The sequence below is a fragment of the Piliocolobus tephrosceles genome, chromosome 6 (genome assembly GCF_002776525.5).
Source record: "Piliocolobus tephrosceles isolate RC106 chromosome 6, ASM277652v3, whole genome shotgun sequence".
NCBI classification, from domain to species: Eukaryota; Metazoa; Chordata; class Mammalia; order Primates; family Cercopithecidae; genus Piliocolobus; species Piliocolobus tephrosceles.
Window position 1 is genome coordinate 106,901,628 of NC_045439.1, and position 17,068 is coordinate 106,918,695.

The 17,068-nt window shown below is 46.4% G+C and overlaps 2 protein-coding genes across 3 annotated transcripts in view; one reads left to right on the top strand and one right to left on the bottom strand.

Moving 5' to 3' along the window:
• The window catches only part of FAM81A (family with sequence similarity 81 member A), a 159,087-nt gene that overhangs the window by 112,712 nt on the left and 29,307 nt on the right, over positions 1–17,068 (bottom strand). The window lies entirely within an intron of this gene.
• Positions 7,721–11,339, top strand: LOC111553707 (60S ribosomal protein L7a-like). Its single transcript, XM_023228668.1, has 2 exons — positions 7,721–7,768; positions 10,643–11,339. Exons 1-2 carry the CDS (start codon positions 7,742–7,744, stop codon positions 11,012–11,014), a joined length of 399 nt encoding a protein of 132 aa, XP_023084436.1. The 5' UTR covers positions 7,721–7,741; the 3' UTR covers positions 11,015–11,339.

Below are 17,068 nucleotides of genomic sequence, written 5' to 3' on the forward strand. Positions count from 1 at the left end.
GTGCTGGGATTACAGGCGTGAGCCACTGCACCTGGCCAGAAAACCTTTTTTTTTTTTTTAAATAGCTACATTGATCACAAAGTAAGTTGAACACTTAGAGGTTGAGGAGGCAACATTAAGAAAACCAAGTAAATATAAAAGGGGAGCCGACAGTTTGGTACAGTATGTGACCACTAACTCAGCATCCTCAGGCTCCAAGATGGACAGAATCAGAATGTGGAGAGCACAGCCTGGGTATTCAGCACGCATCCATCTGGACCTTCGGCAAGCTGAACTCACTTTCTATCTATAGCATCCCTCATTTTGTTTTTCTTTTAAAAATGTATTTCCCAGGATTCTTTCACGGCAACCACAGAAGTGCCTTAGCTCTTTCCCCATGTCTCCCCCTTCCCCAGCCCCCATCACCCTCTTCAGTGATTCTGGGCATAGCACCAGATGCAGACACGACAGCACAAGGCTAGGATGGGAACTGTTTGGCTGCTTACTCGCAGAAAGAATTTTGAAAAACTATGCACCCCCCTGTATATTTTTAGGTTGGCATCTAAAATTTGTCACCATAAGTTCAAATAGTTGCACAAAATGTAATTTCTAGCATAATGATATTTGAAAATAGATTGGTTCCAGAACCCTTTGGAATGATTCCAGTGACTGCTAAGCATCACAGGTATGGGATACCTGCTTCACAAGGTCATTATGCAGACTCAAGGGCTGAATAGAGACACAGTGCCCGGCACATGATAAATACTATGTCTTTGCCTTATGTGTGGGCGTATAGAGAAAGAGGGAAAGAGAAGGCAAGATGTTAGCAGTAAATCTTAGGAGGGATTGTAGCAGACGATGTTGATGCCCCACCCCACATCCCCTTAGCTCCTGTTTGAGTTCACTCACAGCTGTGGTTCACAGTTTTTGCCATGGGAAGACTTGACACCTCAAATGGCACATCTCACTGCTTCTCTGCCAGAGGGCTTTCTCCAGCACAGGGAAGCGTGCAATACTACTGGTTAGGCACAACCTGGAAACTGAGGCAGTTGACTTTCTCAGGGTTGACTCTTAACCAATGGGAAGAGGAGGCAGTGGATAAAAGCCCCTGTCTCCCCATCCTTTGGCGAGACAACTGGGAAGCTTATCGTGCTTGGTTTCCCAGAAGGTCCCCAGGACGGAGCCCTGGTTGCACACAGCGGTGACTGCCGCAGGAATGCACATATTATTACTGTGTTTTCCTTCCCTGTCCCATGTCCTGCACCCTTTCACTTGTGCTTTCTGGGATCGCCTCCCGAATAAACGTCCTGTACCCAGGTTCTCTCAGGATCTCCTCTGAGGGAAACCCAACCAAGTCCAGGAGATATGGGGATTCATTACAGTGCTCTTTCCATTTTTCTGTGGTTTGAAACTTTACAAAGTAAACATATAAACAGATTTGTTTAAATGTTTTAGAAGAGCAGTCCTACGGTATATTCAGGGATTGTACCTGGCTGTGTGCTCCAGAATCCAGTCTGTGACCCTCCCAGAGATTCTGTAAACTACTGAATATCCCTTAATCAGTTCATTTCTGCTTAAAAACAAATCATTGATATTGAATGGTTTTAGTAGCAAGAAGTATAGGAGAATGGTTCTGAATGGGGAATCCTTCCATCATTCAAGAGCAGCTAACTCCTCTCAGCCTCTGTACTATTCTTTTTGCTGCCATTTAAATATATATATTATATATATAATGAACGTGGTGTCTTAAAACAGCACAAACTTATTATCGTACAGTTCTGCAGGTCAGAGGTCTAACATGGGCCTCACTAGGCTAAAATCAAAATGTATACAGAGCTGTATTCTTTTTTTTTTTTTCTTCAGACGGAGTCTCACTCTTTTGTCCAGGCTGGAGGGCAGTGGCGCAATCTCGGCTCACTGCAAGCTCCACCTCCTGGGTTCACGCCATTCTCTTGCTTCAGCCTCCTGAGTTGCTGGGACTACAGGCGCCCGTCACCACGTCCGGCTAATTTTTTGTATTGTTAGTATAGACAGGGTTTCACCATGTTAGCCAGGATGGTCTCGATCTCCTGACCTCGTGATCTACCCATCTTGGCCTCCCAAAGTGCTGGGATTACAGGTGTGAGCCACCACGCCTGGTCTCGGAGCTGTATTCTTTTTAGAGGCTCCAGAAAAAGCTTCATTTCCTTGACTCTGCCGGTTTCTAGGGGCTGCCTGCATTCTTTGGCACATGGCCCCTTTTGCCGTCTTCAAGCCAGCAACAGCAGATCAAGTCCTTTCAACATAGCATCTCTCCAATCCTCTCTTCTGCCTCTGTGTTCCACTTTTAAGCACTCACGATTAGATTGGCCCCATCTCAAGATCAGCTGATGAGCAATCTTAATTTCCTTTTGCTGGATGCGGTGGCGCACACCTGTAATCCCAGCACTTTAGGAGGTCAAGGCAAGTGGATCAAGAGGTCAGGAGTTCAAGACCAGCCTGGCCAATATAGTGAAACCCCCGTCTCTACTAAAAATACCAAAATTAGCCAGGCGTGGTGTTACATGCCTATAATCCCACCTACTCAGGAGGCTGAGGCAGGAGAATTGCTTGAACCCAGGAGGCGGAGGTTGCAATGAGCCAAGATTGTGCCACTGCACTCCATTCTGGGCAACAGAGCGAGATTCCATCTCAAAAAAGAAAACACGCTGTGCGTGGTAGCTCACGCCTGTAATCCCAGAACTTTGGGAGGCCGAGGAGGGCAGATCATGAGGTCAGGAGATCGAGACCATCCTGGCTAATACGGTGAAACCCCATCTCTACTAAAAATACAAAAAATTAGCCAGACATTGTGGCGGATGCCTGTAGTCCCAGCTACTCGGGAGGCTGAGGCAGGAGAATGGCGTGAACCTGGGAGGCGGAGCTTGCAGTGAGCCGAGATCCCGCCACTGCACTCCAGCCTGGGTGACAGAGTGAGACTCACTCTCAAAAAAAAAAAAAAAAAAAAAAGTTTTTTCCCTTTACCATGTCAGGTAATGAAGGAGTTCAGGAAATGCCATCTCCAAATACACCAATTTGGTATATTGATTCCTTAGAGCTGGAGGTACTTGAAAGAGAGCAAATGCAAGGGGAGGCTTTCTCTTAACTCCCCACCTGCCTAAATACAGATCCTCAAAAAAGAACTCAGTTGTCACCAGTCCCCTCCTCAGGAGTTTCATCAGCCAGGGAAGATTAACTCATCACAGGAGAGAAAACAAGAAGCCAACACCACACCCAGCGAAGGGCCCATTCGTTTTTATTCCAAAATCACTTACTCTCTCCTAAATTGCCCGCATACATCCTCCCCTCTCCCCTATGAAGAGGGCATACAAGCTCCTAAATCCCTCTGGTTTTGGGGGTATTCCCTTTTCTTTCCTGTGATGCCCCGTGCACATAATACATTTGTATAACTTTTCTCCTGTTAATCTGCCTGTTTTCAGTTCATTTCATGGACTCAGCTACTCCTACAGTAGCATATTCACTAGTTCCAAGAATTAGAATGTGGGTCAGGGGTGGTGGCTTACACCGATAATCCCAGCACTTTGGGAGGCCAAGGCGGGAAGGCAGGTGGATCACTTGAGGCCAGGAGCTCGAGACGAGCCTGGCCAACATGGTGAAACCCTGTCTTTGCTAAAAATACAAAAATTAACTGGGCATGATGGTACTCCCAGCTACTCAGGAGGCTGGAGGAGAATCCCTTGAACATGAGAGATGGAGGTTGCAGTGAGCCGAGATCACGCCACTGCACTCCAGCCTGGGTGACAGAGTGAGACTCTGTCTCCAAAAAGACGAAAAAGAATTAGAATGTGGACATCTTTGGGAGCGCCACCATTCTACTTGCCAGAGCCTCATAGCAACCTGACCCTCATCTTTCCCTTCTCAAGGATGATTAAGAACACCTGGGAGGAAGCTGTGGGCTGTGGCTTCCCAAGCAAATAGGTTTGCTGAGGAAATGAAAACAGCCATCTACCAATGGCTTAAACAGGAACTCTTTTTTTTTTTTTAGAGACAAGGGTCTCACTACACGGCCCAGACTGGTCTCAAACTCTAGCCTCAAGCTATCCTGCCACCACTGCTTTGCAAAGTGCTGGGATTGCATGCATGAGCCACCATGCCTGGCCAAAACAAGAGCTCTTGCATGCTACAATAAGGAATAGCAGATAATGGCTTAGAACTCTGCAAATTTAGGCTTAAGTACAAGAGACTTTTCTATTTTCCCAAGATTATGTCCCCTAAAATAAGAAAATTAGCTATTAATTCCTCAGTTCACAGGGTGTGTGGTTGTGTGTGTGTCTGTGTGTATTTAATACTGTCCACCCAGTTTTGAGGCCCTGGCTAGAGATGGTCGGTTCCTCTTCTTGGGCAGCCAGTTACGTCCGCACCTCAACCACCTCCCTGACTGGGCCCTCACACTCTGGGACACTACGCACCCACCCTAACTGCCCTGGGCCAGGTGCCAGACAATGAGGGACAGCCCCTGTGTCTCAGAGCCCAGTGAAATTATTCAAATTAGCCAGGAGTAAGCCATGTTCCCCCGCCTCCCACAGAGACCACAAGAAAGGTGCATTTCCACAGCCACCCCCTCGCCCCCTTTGCCACGTGACTGACCCGGGGCTTCACCTGAGTGGCCTTGCGTGGAGTGCTGTTGCTCCCAAGGGAGCTGCACATATAACAAAATTGTAAAACTCTGGTTTCTCTCTCTTGATCTGCACCTTCACTTAAGGTAGCATGTTTACAACACAAGGTACGTGTGTTTGGTTTTTCTTACTTTTTATTTTTTGATTGATTTCTTTCCCCTTGAAAAGGGGCGCAGGGAGGAACTTTCTCAACCAGTTCAAGGCTAATTTTAATGTCAACAGTGGAAAGCCCAGAAAGGCCTGAGGCAACACTCTGCCTTCCTACACTGATGCCCAGTTTCCCTCGGGCCACTCCATAGCAGATGGCAGCAGAGACAGTCCAGGGAGGGACCCACTGTAATACCTTTTTTTAAAATTTTTTTTTCCAAGACAGGGTCACCCAGGCTGGAGTGCAATGGTGCGATCACAGTTCACTGCAGCCTCAACCTCCTGGACTCAAGTGATTCTCCCACCTCAACCTCCCGAATAGCTGGGACTATAGACGCATACCACCACGCCCAGCAAATTTTTATATTTTTGTAGAGATAGGCTTTTGCCATGTTGTCTAGGCTAGTCTTAAACTCCTGGGCTCAAGAGATCCACGAGCCTCAGTCTCCCCAAGTGTTGGGATTACAGACACGAGCCACCGCACCCGGCTTGTAACACTGTTCTTTGGAACTGTCTTTTGATTAATCCAAAAACCAGCTTGCAGGGTAGCAACATAAATTCTGACTGAAGAAATCTTCTCCTTCATGAATAACTGCTTTACAGCAAGTCTTTTCTGTTTCAGCAGGTCTTTTCTCTCCCCAACAAAACTCCCGGACCTCCTGTGCCATCATAAACGCTAAACTGCTCCAAACTTGCAACCTTACTGCACCATCTTAGGAGTCCCAGCCCCCAGATTTCCACTTAGGAGTCCCAGCCCCCGGTCCACTATGCTGGACTGTCTCTACAGCACAATCTCCCCACTCAGAGGAACAGAGAAGCTGGACCCACATGCAGATCTGGGCCAACAGCCCCGAAAATCCAAGCCCTCCTTGTGGCTTCTCCCCTCTGCCCCTCCCACCTCACTCTATCCCATTCTCCCCCTTCCTTTTAACTGTAATAGCCTCTCATCTCCCGTTTTTTTTTTTTTTCTTTTTTTTTTGGTTCTTTGTTTTTCTGCCCACTCAAGTAAAGGCAGCAGCAGGTTCCACCCCAGGGCACTCACCTAAGACAAATAAAGATTAAAGTATTTTTGTTGTTGTTGTTATTGAGACGGATTGCAGTTGTGCATTCTCGGCTCACTGCAGCCTCCACCTCCTGGATTCAAGGGACTCTCCTGCTTCAGGCCCAGACTCAGCTGGGACTACAGGTGCCTGCCATGCCCGACTAATTTTTGTATTTTTAGTAGACATGGGGTTTCACCACGTTGGCCAGGCTGGTCTCAAACTCCTGGCCTTAAGCAATCCCTTCGTCTCGGCCTCCCAAAGTGCTGGGACTACAGGCGTGAGCCACTGCACCTGGCCAATTAAATTATTTTCTTCCTCCTGGTGGAGGGAGATGATTTCACACCTATGAGGGTGAGAGGATGGAAAGTTTCTGAAACTTTTGTCTTTTCCCTGCTCTAAAGGAGAAGTGGGTGCAGCTGTGCTGAGTTTGTTGTGTTTGAGGGCTACTATATACATTCTGATCAATACTCTGAGTAATTTCCTTCCCCTCTTCATGTTTCCAGCTGAACTATTTGTCAACTTTTCTTGTGGGAACTCCAGTGGTCTCTATTGGAAGATACATATATACCTCTTTGTTTCTGCTATGGACTGATACTCATCTTGCTTCTCTTCTGAGTCCAGTCCTAGGCTCCCAGCAACCATACATAAGAGACAGCCCTTCCCTCTAGCAGGCATCCTCTGCCCCAACGACCGTTCCCAAAGCAAATCCTAGCCTATGCTCTGTGCGTCTTCCTAACCCTCCCTGATCTGTGGGTTATGAATTTGGACTCATTCATAGGGCAAGATCTTAGAATAAAGTAATTATAAAAGCTAATATACTTCAACATAATGTTCAAAAGCCGAATGAAAAGCCTGGTGTAAAATCTATCCTAAAGAAACATCTGGGCCTGGCGTGGTGGCTCACCTCTGTAATCCCAGCACTTTGGGAGGCCGACACAAAAGGATCACTTGAGGCCAGGAGTTCAAGACCAGCCTGGCCAACATGGTGAAACCCCATCTCTACTAAAAATACAAAAATTAACTGGATGTGGTGGTGCATGCCTGTAATCCCAGCTACTCAGGAGTCTGAGGCAGGAGAATCGCTTGAACTCAGCAGGTAGAGTTCAGCCAAGATCAGTAGGCCGAGATCAGCCATTGCGCTACAGCCTGGGCAACAGAGCCAATAAAGCAAGACACTGTCTCAAAGAAAAGAAACAGCTGTTGCTTGAGCTTGGTTTAAATACAACATCGTTCAAATGCATTTTCTAACTTTTAAAATGTTTCTTTCAAATACAGGATGTGGGACTTTTCTCTGGTTAATGAGTTACCCATTTCCCTGTTGGCTCTGGGTCACCAGGAAGGACTAGGAGTTCCTTCTCCTTCAGTCACCGTGGTTTTTTTCTTGTAGTCCACAGCTCATATACTCCTTCTGGCCTCACTCATCCCTGCCTAGGAAGAAGCCAGGAGTAAGTGTGGGAGGCACAGAGGAGGGTAAGCTTTACTTAAGGTTAAGAGCTAAGTTATTTGTGTGGACTGAATTCAGTTAGCTCTACTCACTAACTCTGTAACCTTAGATAAGTTAGCTTAACCTCTTCAAGCCTCAGTTTTCTGCAAATAGGGGCCAATAGTAGTACTGACACTTTCTTCTGTACTAGTAATTTCTTCTTCTTTTTTTTTTGGATATGGAGTTTCACTCTTGCTGCCCAGGCTGGAGTGCAATGGTGCGATCTCGATTCACTGCAACCGCCACCTGCCGGGTTCCAGCTATTCTCCTGCCTCAGCCTCTCAGGTAGCTGGGACTACGGGCATGTACCACCATGCACGACTAATTTCGTATTTTTAGTAGAGACGGGATTTCACCATGTTGGCCAAGTTGGTCTTGCTCTACTGACCTTGTGATCCACCGCCTCGGCCTCCCACAGTTATGAGATTACAGCCATGAGCCACCATGCCCGCCCTGTACTGGTAATTTCTATATTATAATAATAGTACTGATATCATCGTTGTACTAATAATTTCTATGCCTTAATACTAATTTCTGTACTAATAATACAGATATAGTAAAATGTCTGTGACACCAATAATTTAATAATTCTGCATAATTTCCGTTCTATAACAAAATGCTAAATTTTTTTGTAAAGTGAGCCTAATATAGAGTTATTCTGAGTATTGGATGAGAAAAAAAGCAGATAAAACATTCACAGTATAGCATATAGTACAGGTTAATAAATGTCAGCTATTATTATTATTAATGAGGACTTGTCTTCTAGTCATTCTGCCCCAGCCTTTGCACCTACAGAAACTTGTGAAGAAAATCTAAAACTGACTTGTTTTCAGGTCTGTGTCAGTACAGAAAAGACAGTCCCAGTGAGTGATCTGTGGGGAAAGGAGAGGAGAACATCCCCTTTGCCTGGGACCTCTTTAAAGAGTCTGTGCACTACCTCCCCAGCTTTGAAAAGAATTTGTTCCTGCCAAGGAGAGAAATGGGGATGAAGGGACTGCAATGAACCACATGGTCATGAAGCAGGAAGTAGGGGCTATTGTTTTCTCTCTGGATAGAATAGGGATTTTTCTCAGAGGGACAAGGATGGTGATCAGACAGGGAAGAAAGGGGACTGACTCTCTGGTTTGGGGCGGTAACTTCTGACTGTCCCAGAGAAAGGCATCTTCAGGCATAATGGAGAGTCCAGAGGCAGAAGAGTGAGAGCCCCAGTGTCACTGCACTGGACCCAGGCCTGGAGTAGAAACAAACATTCCAAACCTCACATGGCTGTAAGTGGAATGAGTGGGTGTCCAGAGGAGGGAATAGGAGTATCATCTTCCTCACCTCCCCTTCCAGGGAGGAGCCACCAGATAGAGATGAGCTAAATCACTTCAGGGCCACCCTTAAGATGACACTTTAATTTTTAAAATTTTATTAAATTTTATTTTTAAAGATTAGTCAAGTGTAGTAGCAAGAAGGAGGGAAAGAGTAGAACAAGGTGTTTTATCTGTAACTGACTGAACAATCAGAGTGAGAGATGATAATGTGCTAGCAGCCCTCACTCGCTCTCTGTGCCTCCTCGGCCCCGGAGTCCACTCTGGCCGCGCTTGCGGAGCCCTTCAGCCCGCAGCTGCACTGTGGGAGCCCCTCTCTGGACTGGCCGAGGCTGGAGCCGGCTCCCTCTGCTTGCCGGGAGGTGTGGAGGGAGAGGTGCCGGGTTTGCACATGGTGCTCGCGGGCCAGTGCGAGCTCTGGGTGGGCGCCGGCTCAGAGGGCCCCGCACTGGGAGTGGCCGGCCCACTGGCCAGCCAGCGCCACCTGGCCCCAGAGAGTAGGGGGCTTAGCACCCGGGCCAGCAGCTGCAGAGGGTGGGCCCCCTCCCCCAGCACTGCAGGCCCGCCTGGGCCGTGCTGCAATTCTCGCCAGGCCTCAGCCACCTCCCCGTGGGGCAGGGCTCGGCACCTGCTGCCCGCCATGCCCGAGCCCCCTGCTCTACCCGCGCTGGGCTCCTGTGCGGCCCAAGCCCACCCAATGGGCACCACCTCCTGCTCAGTGGCACCTGGTCCCATCTACACTCAAGGGCTTAGGAGTGCAGGCATCAGGCAGGGGACTGTCAGGCAGCTCCGCCCGTGGCCCCACAGCAGGAACCATTAGGGGAAGCCAGCTGGTGTCCTGAGTCTGGTGGGGACTTGGAGAATTTTTATGTCTAGCTAGAGGATTGTAAATGCACCAATCAGCACTCTGTGTCTCCCTCAGTGCTAATTTCACCAATCAGCACTCTGTCAAAATGGACCAATCAGCTCTCTGCAAAATGGACCAATCAGCAGGATGTGGGTGGGGCCAGATAAGGGAATAAAAGCAGGTTGCCCCCGCCAGCAGCGAAAGTGACTCTAGTCTACTTCTGTGTTATAGAAGCTTTGTTCTTTTGCTCTTCATGATAAATCTTGCTGCTGCTCAATTTTTTTTGGTCTGCACTGCATTTAAGAGGTGTAGCACTCACCACAAACATCTGCAGCTTCACTGTGAAGCCAGCAAGACCCCAAACTCACCAGGAGGGGCGAACAGCTACAGATACGCCATCTTTAGGAACTGTAACACTCACTACAAGGGTCCACGGCTTCATTCTTGAAGTCAGCGAGACCAAGAACCCACTAATTCCAGACACAAAAGTGAGATACCTCACTGCCTTCAGACCAGCAAGATTACATTTTAAAATCAAATCTTGAGGGCTTCATTTTGTTATTTGTATTTTATTTATTTTTGTTTTTTTGAGACGGAGTTTTGCTCTTGTCGCCCAGGCTGGAGTGCAATGGCCTGATCTTGGCTCATTGCAACCTCCGCCTCTCAGGTTCAAGAGGTTCTCCTGCTTCAGCCTCCCGAGTAGGTGGGATTACAGGTGCACACCACCATGCCCAGCTAATTTTTTGTATTTTTAGTAGAGATGGGGTTTCACTGTGTTAGCCAGGATAGTCTCGATCTCCTGACCTTGTAATCCACCCGCCTTGGCCTCCCAAAATCCTGGGATTACAGATGTGAGCCACTGTGCCTGGCTAATTTTTATATTTTTGATAGAGATGGGATTTGTTGGCCAGGCTTGTCTTGAACACTGGACCTCAGGTGCTCTGCCTGCCACAGCCTCCCAAAGTGCTAGGATTATAGGCGTGAGCCACTGTGCCCAGCTGTATTTTATTTTAAATGGAGTCATCCTTGAAATGACTTGGAGTTAAGTCCATGAATTAAAATCAACTATTTCAAATATTTTAAGAAGTAAAACAAAAGCAACAACAACAACAACAAAAAACCATACATGATTCCCCAACCCTATAATCACCTCCACCCTGATTTTCTGCTTTCAGCCAGGTAGTGCTGAGTCCCTGTCCTCAGAAGCCTGGAATATTTATCAAACAAAAACTTTTTTCTCTTTCCTCCTGCCACCCAAGATGCTAGAAGGGAAGAAGGACAAGGGGAAGAAGGTGGCTCCAGCCACTGCTGTCGCAAAGAAGCAGGAGGCCAGGAAAGTGGTGAAACCCGTGTTGGAGAAAAGGGCTAAGAATCTTGGTATTGGACAGCACACCCAACCCAAAAAGGACCTCACTTGCTTTGTCAAATGGCCCTGCTTTATCAGGGTGCAGTGGCAAAGAGCCGTCCTCTACACGTGGCTGAAGGTGCTTACTGTGATGAACCAGTTCACCCAGGCCTTGGACCCCCAAAGAGCTACTCAATTATAAAACATAAGCTGGCACACTAGTACAGACCAGAGACAAAGCAAGAGAAGAAGCAGAGGCTATTGGCCTGGGCTGAGAAGAAAGCTGCCAGCAAAGGGGACGTCCCCACTAAAAGACCACCTGTCCTTCAAGCAGGAGTTATCACTGTAGCCACCTTAGTGGAGAACAAGAAGTCTCAGCTGGTGGTGACTGGATGTGATGTGGATCCCATTGAGCTAGTTGTCTTCTGTCTGCTCCCAGCCTCAGCCTCCTCATCTGGAAAGTGGATGATAGGCCAGGCGTGGTGACTCACGCCTGTAATCCCAGTACTTTGGGAGGCTGAGGCGGGCGGATCACCAGGTCGGGAGATCGAGACCATCCTGGCTAACATGGTGAAACCCTGTCTCTGCTGAAAATACAAAAAAATCAAGCAGGTGTGGTGGCGGGTGTCTGTAGTCCCAGCTACTCGGGAGGCTGAAACAGGAGAATGGCATGAACCTGGGAGGCGGAGCTTGCAGTGAGCCAAGATCGGGCCACTGCACTCCAGCCTGGGCGACAGAGTGAGACTCCGTCTCAAAAAAATAAATAAATAAATAAAAATAAATGAAAGAAAGAAAGTGGGTGATGATAGCGCATTTCTCTGTGTTGTAAAATAAAGGTCCCTGACTGCATTATCAAGGGGAAGGTAAGACTGGGATGTCTAGTCCATGGGAAGACCTGCACCACTGTCACCACACAGGCTAACTTGGATGACAAAGAAACTCTGGCTTAGCTGGAGGAAGCTATCAGAGCTAATTAGAATGGCAGATATGATGAGATCCGTCATCACTGGGGAGTCAATGTCCTGGCTCGCAAGTCTGTGGCTCTTATTGCCAAGGTGGGACAGCCAAAGGCTAAAGAACTTGCCACCAAATTGGGTTAAATGTATGCTGTTGAGTTTTCTGCACATAAAAATAATTAAAATAATACAAATTCTCCTTAAAAAAAAGAAAAAAACTTTCCCTCTAGACATCTTGCAGAAATGGAGTTACAATACCTTCCTCCTTGTGCTAAGCCAATCCCCACCTCTGAACTGAATGTTGAGAACTGAGCTGAACAGTCTTCACAAAACAAATGCAGCTTGTAGTAAAATATCATGCAGGATGATTTCATTTCTCTATAAACAGCAAATTTATAGAGACAGAAAGTAGATCAGCGGTTGCCTAGAGCTGGGGGTAGGAGTGGGTATGAACCGAAAATGGACATGAGGAAACATTTTGGGGTAGTGGAAATGTTCTAAAACTGGATTGTGGTAATGGTTGCACAACTCTGCAAACTTACTAAAATTATCGAATTGTACACTTAAATGGGTGTACACAAAATTTGCCTTAATAAAGCTCATGTTGTTTTAAAGTTAGTGTAGGTAACTGATTTAAATTGGTATGCCAAATAACACTGGTTAGTATCTACATTAGGATCCTGACTCCACTGCTCGCAAACCATGTGAATTGAAATAAATTATTTCACATCCCCCAGCCTCAGTCTCCTCATCTGTAAGTGGGTGATGATAGCGCATATCTGATAAAGCAGAGTGCCAATTAAATGAAATAACTTACAGATTCTTAACGCATTATATTTTACCTTAGAAATGAGAATGTAAGAAGGTAAGGAGATGTGAGTGTTTATCCTTTCTTGGCTTGGGGAGGGAAGGTCATTATGAATTTTTCAATGAGAATGATCTGGAAGGCGCATGCTCTAGCACTGTCTTTCAGACTCTCAGACCCACCCATTCCCCTGTGCCCAGTGGTTTCACATTTCCAGTCTTCCTTTCCAGGGCCCTTGAACATTGACAGCCACCTCTTTCTGGGTCAAGTTGTGAGGATAAAAGGAATAGTATTTGTTATCAGGCAGAAGGAGCGAGTGGCAGACTGCAGAAGCTCCAGGCCCCTAGGTGACTATTTTACACTGGCCGCCCTAGGAGACGCTCTAAGGCAGACATAATCGGGGCAACCGAATGTACAACATGGGTCCCTGATGCCCAGATAAGCCCAGAAAAGTCAAGGCTGGCTATGGGGAGCAAAATGAGATAACTCAAAAGAGGCAGTGTGGGAGAAAGAGGGATGGGCCCAAGGCCAGTGGGAGGGTTTGTTCTCTCCTCGTGTGTGGAGCGTACTTATGCTGAAGTTTTTAGGGACATGGGATGGACAGGATGAAGTAGTAGCAATTATTATTATTATTATTTTTTTTTTTGAGATGAAGTCTCACTCTGTCGCCCAGGCTGGAGTGCAGTGGCCTGATCTTGGCTCACTGCAGCCTCTGCCTCCAGGATTCAAACGATCCTTCCACATCAGCCTCGCAAGCAGCTGGGATTACAGGCATGCACCACCATGCTCAGCCAATTTTCATCTTTTTAGTAGAGACGGGGTTTTGCCATTGTCCAAGCTGGTCTTGAACTCCTGACCTCAAGGGATCCACTCGCCTCAGCCTCCCAAAGTACTGGGATTCCAGGTGTGAGCCACGGAGCCCGGCCTAATTCTTAGCAGAAAGAGGCATACGGTTGCATTCTTCATACCCTCACAAACCCCTCCCACTCTGTTCTTGGCAGGCTGGCCTGTTCATTCATTCATCCCACATACACTACCAAATTCCTGTTCTCACAGACCTTATATTGTAGTGGAAGACAGATCATAAAGAAATAACCAAATGACTCTATAACCTGAATGCTAACAAGGAAGGGATGTGCAGGAGGCAAGATGGCTTAGACTGAGGGGTCAGGGAAGACCTCTCTGAGGAAGTAACATGTTAGCCGGGCTTTGAGGGAGCAAAAGAAACAAAGTTTGGAAGAAAGAGCACTCTTGGCAGACAGAAGAGAACATGCAAAGGCCCTGGGCTTGGTGTCAGCTCTGTGTGTTCAAAGAGCACAAAGAAGCCAGTGTAGCTGGGACAGAGTGAGAGGGAAGCAGGGTGGTGGGAGATTATTTCAGGGTGATGGTCAGGGCCCAGACCTATTGGCTTTACTGGCCATTAGAAACACATGGATTTCATTTCAGATGCGATGAAATGCCATTGGAAGAGTTTTGAACAGCAAGTGATCTGATCTTGAGGTTATTCCAGCTGTTGTGACAAATATAGGCTGGGCATGGTGGCTAATGCCTGCAATTCCAACACTTTGGGAGGCCAAGGTGGGAGGACCACTTGAGGCCAGGGGTGAGAGGCCAGCCTGGGCAACATAGTGAGACTCCATCTCTACAAAAATGAGGTGGGTGTAGTGGTGCATACATGTCATCTCAGTCAGGAGGCTGAGGTAGGAGGATTGCTTGAGCCCAGGAGTTGGAGTCTACAGTAAGCTATGGTTGCTCCACTGCACTCCAGCCTGGACAACAGAGCGAGACTGTGTCTCTAAAAAAAAAACAAATAATGTTTAGGAACTTTCTCACCAAACTACTACAGGATTCCACACCAAAGTGAACAGCCCCTTCTACCCGAGAAAATCTCATGGTCTTGTCTAAGGTGCGAAGAAATATGGGCTACAGACTCTGAATTGCCAGAATGAGGAGCTGGGTCTTTCCTCCCATTTTCTCTTCCTGATGGATCTTCTCTTTCCCACTTAGGCCTCGTGCATGGATGTGTCTCCCTCTCCTTTTTTGCCCTGAGAATCAATGGGTTTGTTTGTGGAGATTTACCTTTAGAAACAATTCAGGCCAGGCATGGTTGTTCAGGCCTGTAATCCCAGCACTTTTGGGAGGCTGAGGCGGGCGAATGACGAGGTCAACAGATCAAGACCATCCTGGCCAACACGGTGAAAACCCGTCTCTACTAAAAATACAAAAAATAGCCAGGTGTGGCGGCGCCCGCCTGTAATCCCAGCTGCTCAGAGGCTGAGACAGGAGAATCGCTTGAACCCGGGAGGCGGAGGTTGCAGCAAGCCAAGATCGCTCCACTGCACTCCAGCCTAGGCGACAGAGCAAGACTCTGTTCAAAAAAAGAAAAGAAAAAAAAAGAAAAGAAGCAATTCAGTCCCCATTAATTCTCTGATATTGAGTCTTGAAAACACTGAAAAAAATGTTTATTAAGATTTGGAAGAAATTTGCAATTTAAAGTGTTTTAACCGAAAAGAAATCAATTACCTCCCTGTGTGCCATGAATGCTAATTCTCTTTGTTTTTTTTGTTTTTTTGTTTTTTTTTTTTTTTTTATACTTTAAGTTCTCGGGTACATGTGCACAATGTGCAGGTTTGTTACATATGTATACATGTGCCATGTTGGTGTGCTGCACCCATTAACTCGTCATTTACATTAAGTATATCTCCTAATGCTATCCCTACCCCTTACCCCCTCCCCACAATAGGACCCGGTGTGTGATACTCCCCTTCCTGTGTCCAAGTGTTCTCATTGTTCAATTCTCACCTATGAGTGAGAACATGCGGTATTTGGTTTTCTGTTCTTGTGATAGTTTGCTGAGAATGATGGTTTCCAGCTGCATCCATGTCCCTACGAAGGACACGAACTCATCCTTTTTTATGGCTGCATAGTGTTCCATGGTGTATATGTTCCACATTTTCTTAATCCAGTCTGTCGCTGATGGACATTTGAGTTGATTTCAAGTCTTTGCTATTGTGAATAGTGCCTCAATAAACATATGTGTGCATGTGTCTTTATAGCAGCATGACTTATAATCCTTTGGATATATCCCCAGTAATGGGATGGCTGGGTCAAATGGTATTTCTAGTTCTAGATCCTTGAGGAATCAACACACTGTTTTCCACAATGGTTGAATTAGTTTACAGTCCCACCAACAGTGTAAAAGTGTTCCTATCCAGCATCTGTTGTTTGGACAGCACCACATCCTCTCCAGCACCTGTTGTTTCCTGATTTTTTAATGATTACCATTCTAACTGGTATGAGATGGTATGTCATTTTTTGATTTGCATTTCTCTGATGGTGAGTGATGATGAGCATTTTTTCATGTGTCTGTTGGCTGTATGAATGTCTTCTTTTGAGAAGTGTCTGTTCATATCCTTTGCCCACTTTTTGATGGGGTTATTTTTTTTTAAAGCTCTCTTCAACTCTAACCAGATCTCCACTGCCTGAATTAAAAGAAGACCTTAGGTAAGACTTTCTAGCCAGAGATAACACTTCCATAAAATAACCAGAAGAGCTAGGGCACAAAGAGGCTGTACTCATCTGCTTGGACTGCCATAACAAAGCACAGTGTCAGAGTGTCTTAAACAACACAAATGTATTTTCTCACAGTTCCAGAGGCTGGAAGTCCAACACCAAGGTGCCAGCGGGATTGGTTTCTAGCGAGACCCCTTTCCCCTGCTTGCAGAGAGCCACCTTCTCACTGTCTCCTTGTGTGGCCTTTTCTCTGTCTATGCTTGGGGGTTGGGGGAGCTCAGATGTCTCTCTTCTTTTAAGAACACTAGTTCTGTCTAACTAGGACTACAATCTTATGGCCTCAGTTGACCTTAATTTCCTCTTTGAATGCCAGATCTCCAAATACAGTCATATTGGGGGTTAGGGCTTCAACATATGAATGTGGGGGTAGGAGGTGGGGGGGTAGCATACTTCATAACTTAAGTTCTCAATAAATGTTCAGTGAAGATCTAAGTAAATGAATGGATTTGTCTGGACACCCTGAAACTATCAGAGACCTCTAATGGAGCATGAGGTAAAGACAGTGACTCAGGCAGAGAAATTATAGACCCATGAACTAAATGACCTAGAACCTACATAAATCAGTAGCGTTCCTCTTTGTTGGCAATAACCCACTAGAAAATGCAATAACAATTAAGACTCAGTTCACTGTAGTAAGAACAATCATAATATCTCAAATTTTACCTAACAAATAATATATATAAAAGACCCCTGTGAAGACAATTTAGAAATGCTATTAAAACATATTTTAAAAAGAATAGAGGATGGGCGTGGTGGCTCACACCTATAATCCCAGCACTTTGGGAGGCCAGGGCAGGTGGATCAGTTGAGGCCAGGAGTTCGAGACCAGCCTGGCTAACATGGTAAAACTCCATCTCTACTAAAAATACAAAATGCACACACACACACACACACACACACACACACACACACACACACACAC

Excerpts from the sequence above, each read along its gene's own strand:
- LOC111553707 (XM_023228668.1), top strand. The coding sequence starts at position 7,742 with ATGAGCCACCATGCCCGCCCTGTACTG. Across the intron at positions 7,769-10,642 it reads ACCATGCCCGCCCTGTACTG|CCAGGTAGTGCTGAGTCCCT; the intron begins GTAATTTCTATA and ends TTCTGCTTTCAG.